General features: G+C 35.7%; 1 protein-coding gene across 1 annotated transcript; it reads right to left on the bottom strand.

The window, feature by feature from the left end:
• Window positions 1–2,756: 2,756 nt before the first annotated feature.
• On the bottom strand, window positions 2,757–6,153 carry LOC125249094 (putative gustatory receptor clone PTE03). Its single transcript, XM_048161293.1, has 2 exons — window positions 5,910–6,153; window positions 2,757–5,549 (listed from the first exon to the last, which is right to left on the bottom strand). Exon 2 carries the CDS (start codon window positions 5,518–5,520, stop codon window positions 4,603–4,605), a length of 918 nt encoding a protein of 305 aa, XP_048017250.1. The 5' UTR covers window positions 5,521–5,549; window positions 5,910–6,153; the 3' UTR covers window positions 2,757–4,602.
• Between the last annotated feature and the right edge of the window lie 1,257 nt (window positions 6,154–7,410).

Here is a 7,410-nt window from a genome sequence, read left to right as displayed (position 1 = left end):
AAGACCATTTTATGCCACTGAATATATAATCATAATATAACAGCATAATAATGCAAGTAGGCCTACACACTTTCAAATGGCAATTAACTTAAATCTTAAGAATATTTAAATACTGGAATTGAAGCGTCAAAAAAATAATAGGTAGAAAAAGAAAAAAAAAAAACACTTACAAATGCACAAAAGGCACTTATATGTAGATTTTCCATCTACAGGTTTTTCCCTGACCTTATTTTCTCAGTATAGTAAGGGTGCACGCTTTTGTCAGATGTCCATATGAACAAAGACACAGATTTAGCAATCAGATAAGACCTGTTGAGGTATCAGTTTTTCTAGAGGCGTGTTTGAAAAACTTCTTTTAACTTGAGTGCCGCATCATACACGAGATGCTGCGAAAGACACGAGTGCAACAGTCAAACAAACATGGAAAACCTGAGCAGTGGAATGCAAAAACGCGTTCTCTATCAACACAAATTAGACACTCGCGACTGCCGCGTTCTGTGTGAAACTAGCTGTGAGCGTGCACCATTTCATATTTGCACCAGCGGATTGTGGAAACTGAGTGCATTTACACTTACTTTCTAAACTGTAGTTGTCAGGAAAACACTATGAGGACTCGAATGGCGCATTTTTCCACCTGTCGATGTCAGCTTTGAATGAAGGAGCTGCCTAAGCCCCACTTTTGCCTCGGAGAGCAGATGAGATGACAGAGGCAGCACAAACGTCAAAATGTTGGTGACATTTATTTTTGGGTAAACATAATGGGCAATATATCGCATCAGCAAAAATGATCGAGGTCATGTATACCATATATCATGCGATAAATCGATATATCGACTATCGCGACAGGCCTATTGCTAGTGGCCCCATTCGGCTGAGTATGATTTTCCGCAGGGTTATCCCCCTCCGGAAGGGGAGACACCCTTTTATTACTTGTTTCCTTCATGGGACTTTGAGACTCAGACCTGCAGTCCGCACGAGGGTGGGCCAATTATAGAAGTTTTTCTTTTTCGCTCGCTATTTCGTCTCTCAAGAGAATTGGAGACATTCAAGCCCTCTCTGTATCACCCTTGTGCCTGGAATTTGCGCTGGTATGGTAAAGTCTTTTCTTCACCCTAGGCCGGGTTATGTTCTAAAGGTTCATATTAATACTGTAAGACCTATCGTACTGCAGGCTTTCTGTCTTCCTCCCTTCCAGATGTCAGACCAGGAGAAACTGAATATGTTCTGCCCTGTGAGGGCTTTAGACGTGTATGTCCACAGAGCTGCCCTGTGGAGAAAATCAGAACAACTGTTCATTTGTTTCGGGTCACCTAGGAAAGGTTACCTTGCATCTAAGCAGAGGATGAGCAAGTGGGTGGTTGAGGCCATTTCACTTGTTTATGAGTTGTCTGGTCAGCCTTTACCTTTGGCTGTAGGAGCAGCTCGAAGCAGCTCCAGTTCCCATAAAAGGGGTCTCGAAGCAGCTGGAGTTCCCATGAAAGGGAACATCTCGGTTACGTATGAAACCTTAGTTTCCTGAGTAGGGAACGAGATGCTGCATTGACCTGCCATACTCCTGGCATGCCTGTGAGCGTCTTGCTTCAGGTGTATCAGAAGCTGAATGTGTGTGTTCTTGGGTAGGCATATAGTTTCCTGGTCAATGACATCACCCACCTATGACGTTCCATCACATCAGTGGACTGATTTTATACGTGCTTTATGACGCAATCACGCAAAGGTGTTCCCACAGCGTTTCTATGCAGTGTCTTGTTCCCTACTCAGAGATGTAAGGTTACATACGTAACCAAGACCTTCTTATAGCAACCATAAAACCATGGTATTGATTACAATCATACTGTTCAAGAGCTATGGAAACTTTAATTGGGGCAACACATTTAATTTAAGAGCTTTATAGCCTGGATCCCATGAATTGTGGATTTAATTAAAAGTAAAATAGTAAAATATTAAGTCAATAATTAACTGCCTGCAATATGTAACAGGCTGACAAACACCAACCCGTATATACCCAATAGGGGCAATAGACCCACCCAAGTTTTTCAACTAAATGAATAGATATAGGCACTGGTGCAGTACATGGTCTCTTTATTTATTATAAAATAAAAAATAAATAAATAAAAAAAAATCCTTAACCTACCCAATCAGCAAAATCAAAATAAAATACAAAACCAAAAACAAACTAAATACAAACAAAATGGCAACAATGAGGGCACCAAACTGGCTCACTTAGACTACAAGCCTTAGACTGGATGTAGCAGTCTCAGCTATTTCTACTACAACCATGAAAACTGGTGTAATATACAACCATCAAACAAATGAACCAATAGTGTTATCACTTCATCACACCACTCCCTGATAGCTGGGATCTCACCAAATACAAGGCCTCTAAAGTAGCCAAAAATAAATAAATAAATAAATGTTCACACAACAAAAATCAGTCAAATTAAAAAAAAAAAAAAAAAAAAAAAAACAAGACAAATATACAAACATTCAATACCGGGAAAAACAGTAGCTAAATGACGCAGTATACACTATGCACTTATACACTATGTACTTGTGCACTATGCACTCATCCATGTAGTGCGTGAATTGTATAAGGTTATTTTGTCATTTAACAACGGAGTCCGATCCTCCCTTCCCCTCCACTACGTAATTAAAGCTGCGACAGTTGAGTGCACGAAGTGTCCAACATTCCACACTTTGTTTTTTCCATTAATTTAGTGCATCATCCGGGTATTTAAAGTGCACTTTTTCTTTTTGGAATTTCAGTGTGAATGCACTACTCGCACTATTTATACTTAAAAACGTAATAGAATAGTGCACAAGTACACAAATTGGGACGCACCTAGTGGTCTAATATATGATCAGCTCCAAGTTAAGTCTACTAAAACACAATTACACATTTAAATACACTTACTTTCATACACTATATAAATATACAATTTAGATTTAGACCATACCTTTCAATTAATTATACTCTTATAAAATATTAAAACACAATATTCAGTTACCTCCACAATGTTTTCTATTTTAGACACATCATATCACAAGTTAAATGACCGTGCTGCCCAATTTGTTACTACAACGAAACAAAACACATGCTTAAGAACAAACAACGCACTGTTTATGGCACATAATAAATCAATCAACCTACCCAGGTATTATCAGCCACATGAACAGGGAAAGAGTCACAATAAGAGATGTACAGCTCCAAATCATTGACCGTGATGCCAGGTTTGTTGCTACAACAAAAACAAAGCATATGCGCTCCAGAACAAACAACACTCTACTTTTTGTACATAATAATTAAATTACCTACCCGGGTATCATCAGCAACACAAAGAGGGAAAAAGCATGATAAGAGACTTACAGCTCAAATCAGTGACCGTGATGGCAGGTTTGTTGCAACAACAGAACAAAACACATGCTCAAAAAACAAACAATATTTTGTTTATTGCACATAGTAAAGCATTGTATACAAATATAATGCAAAATGAATATTGTTTAACACATTCACTCTAACAAATGCTTTGGGTTTTTAATTTTGTCTCTCTTGTTAACTTATTTATTCAAATTTAAATGCCATAACCCCAGCAAAACATTAATGTGGTAGGCTGATTTTTTCCCCCAGTCCAGCTCTGATGATTCCCAAGCAAGAAGACTTTCTAATGATAAAACTATATTAAAAGTTGTATGCTCAAAAGTTGTTACTCTTTCTGGAAACCTTTATCTGTTGTAGCCTGGGATATTTATAATCCGAGCTGGATCATAGTTTCTGTAAAAAGAGGATGAAGAGTTTATTATCTTTAGGACATGTAAAATATCCACATTTGCACACTAGTGCCTGTATTTGGTGATTTAGTTGCAAAACTTAAATGAAAGAAACTTATCCAAGATGATGATGATGATGATTTAAACCAATTTGTTCTATCATTATAGATGGGAGAGAAAATAAAGAAAATGAATTTCTTTATTCAATTCTAACAGTGCTTGTTGCAAACAGCACCATAGACATAGAGGGCTTAAGAAAGCATTCCATAATTTAAAGGGGAGGCTCATGTGTCAATTTGTAACAAACAAATAAGTAGCTGGATTCATCTTTGTGCTCATTTCTTGTTTCCTTCTAGAATGGAGGGAGACACACTAACCTTAGCACATATAGTGGACAGTCAGTTACACAATATTGGATGTAAAGTGGATATAATAATGAGCTACATGGTTAAAGTATACACACACACATGTTTGGTTTTCATGTTTTATGGGGACATTCCATAGACAAAACTATTTTATATTGTACAAACTGTATATTCTACCTCCTAGTGCTAACCCTACCCCTAATCCTACCCCTCACAGAAAACGTAGGAGCATAACACAAAGCAGTCTTCATTAAATCCACAATGGATAAACAGAGAAATTGTAGGAGAACTCAGAATACTACCACAATGAGTTAATGAGACAGGACAATGAGGAAACACAGGGCTTATAAATGCAGGGAGTAATCATTAACACAAAACACCTGCACAGAATGATTAACTGATTCGTGATCTTGGAGACAAACTGGAACTCAGGCAGACACAAAGGGAAAAACAGAACATACTTGTGACACTATCTGAAGGGGTTTATAAGACAAATAATTTTTTTGCGAATATCAGGCAGGTTTAAAGCATAAACAAGGGGGTTCAGGATGGGTGGGATAATAAGAAACTCCAGTGAAAGGAAAACTGACAGCCCTGTAGGAAGTTCTAAATTCACAATTCGACTCAAAGTGACCTCAGAAATAATAGCAATTGAGAAATTCAAAAGGACCACTATGTGTGGAATACAAGTTTGAAATGCTTTGCTCTTGAACTGTGCTGAGCTTCTTTGACAAATGATAATAATTCTTATATAAGAATATAATATTAAACTTAAAGGTATTACAGTAGTTGTGATTAATATAACCAAGCCAAAAACATTATTAATTATTGTTTTTTCACAAGAAAGCTTGACTACTTCATAGTTGTGGCAGTACACTTTAAATAATTTGTTACCACAAATTTTCAGTTTTGTACTTAAAAAACCATTAATTGTAAGTAAAATCATTGGATAGGCCAGGTTTATAACTACTGAAACAGTCAAAAACCTTGGTGTAATTATGTTGTGGTATCGTAAGGGTTTACAGATTGCAACAAATCTGTCAAATGCCATTATCATTAATATCATATATTCATTTGCGGCATACATGAAAATGACAATACACTGTAAGACACATGCTTCAAGAGAGATTGAGTGTGTATCAGATAGCAAGTCTGTCAGTACTCTTGGGAAAAAGCCAGCAGTTCCAAACATAGAGTTGACAGACAAACACAAAATAAGAATATACATGGGCTGGTGTAAAGTCCTTTCCAGAAATATTGCAAGCATTATAAGGACATTAAATAATATGATAGCACAGTACAGCATAAATCCTAAACTGAAGAAACCATATCTTATGTACCCAAGATTTTCAAACAACATGAAGTAAAAATATGTCCCATTTTCCATTTTGCATTAGGCAGAGCTCCTTTATTGACCTGAAGAAGAAAGTACACAAAGTTTCTATGATTTTTAAATATCTTTACCACTTTGCATTATTAACTTGAGATATAGGAGTTATAACAATGAATATTAATTTCTGAATATTCTAATACATTTCTACATCAAGTAGCATTAGATGATGGATTATCAATGAATAGTATTATATAGTATATTATAAATACATTCACAAAAACTTAGATTAATATTTGCTGTGTATATATAATATGTGATTATGCATACACAAGAATTGTGTATGCATAATCTTCAGGTTTATTCAGTTTAACAAAATACTTGTGAGATGTCACATCAGGCAAATATTTCTATACCTTAAAACACACATTGCATATTGGAAATACCTTCTGTGATGCGCCGTGAAATGACCATTGTTGCTCATTTAATGTGCGAGAGAAATCACTATATGTGTTTTAGAGGAACTGTGGGTCATCATTATGATAGTGTTCTTATAGCATCCAACATGCCTCAGGAGGCCTCTCTGCTTTTTTGCATAAAGAGCACAAACCCCTCCTAAACCTTTATCTATTCTTTCTTTTTCTCTTTTTTTTTTTTTTTCTTTTTTGTCATTTTGCCTGTGCCAATTCCAAATGCATACATTTTGGCAGAAGTATGTATTTTTATTGGAATTTTAATATTTCGGCATCATTTCTTTCATAAATCCATTTTACACTAGGTAGGTACACAAAATAGATACATGTAGGAGTTTGAAAGCAAAAATTTCCTCAATGAAACCCAATAAAACTGCTATTATACTGCCATTTCTACCCGCACATGACATACAGTTGCAAGAAAAAGTATGTGAACCACTTGCAGAATCTGTGAAAATGTTAAGAATTTTAACAAAATAAGGGAGATAATACAAAATGCATGTTATTTTTTATTTAGTACTGTCCTGAGTAAGATATTTTACATAAAAGATGTTTACATATAATCCACAAGACAAAAAAAAAAAAAAAAATTAAAATAACCCCATTCATAAGTATGTGAACCACTGATTCTTAATACTGTGTGTGATTACCTGGATGATCTACAACTGTTTTTTTTTTTTTTTTTTTTTTTTTGTCATGGTTGTTCATGAGTCCCTGAGTTTGTCCTGAGCAGTTAAACTGAGCTATGTTCTTCAGAAAAAATCTCCAGGTCCTGCAGATTCTTCAGTTTTCCAGCATTTTTTGCATATTTGAACCCTTTACAGCAGTGACTGAATGATTTTGAGATCTGTCTTTTCACACTGAGGACAACTGAGGGACTCAAACATAACTTTTAAAAAAGGTTCAAGCATTCACTGATGCTCCAGAAAAAAGCATGATGTATTAATAGATGGGGGGTGAAAACATTTGAAATTTGAAGATCAAGGTAAATTGTATTTAATTTGTCTTCCGGGAAACATGCAAGTATCTTCTGTTGCTTCCGAAGGGCAGTACTAAATGAAAAAAAAAAAAAAAAAAAAAAAAAAATATATTCAAGCGAAATAGGAAATATTTGGACCTCTTCATCCTGTTCAAAAGTTTTCACCCCCCGACTCTTAATGCATCGTGTTTCCTTCTGGAGCATCAGGAATGTTTGAATTTATTTTTTAATAGCTGTGTTTGAGTCCCTCAGTTGTCCTCCATGTGAAAAGATGGATCTCAAAATCATTCAGTCACTGTTGTAAAGGGTTCAAATATGCAAAAGATGGTGGAAAACTGAATAATTTTTGGGACCTGGAGATTTTTTTCTGAAGAACAGTGCTCAGTTTAACTGCTCAGAATAAACAAGGGACTCATGACAAACATCACACAACAAAACAACAGCCATAGATCATCCAAACAGGTAACCAAACACAGTATTAAGAATCAATGGTTC

This window comes from Megalobrama amblycephala, linkage group LG16, assembly GCF_018812025.1.
Source record: "Megalobrama amblycephala isolate DHTTF-2021 linkage group LG16, ASM1881202v1, whole genome shotgun sequence".
NCBI lineage: Eukaryota > Metazoa > Chordata > Actinopteri > Cypriniformes > Xenocyprididae > Megalobrama > Megalobrama amblycephala.
This window is presented reverse-complemented; position numbering and strand designations above follow the sequence as displayed.

Bases quoted from the DNA above. Each gene is read 5' to 3' on its own strand.
- LOC125249094 (XM_048161293.1), bottom strand. From the start codon at position 5,520: ATGGAAAATGGGACATATTTTTACTTCATGTTGTTTGAAAATCTTGGG.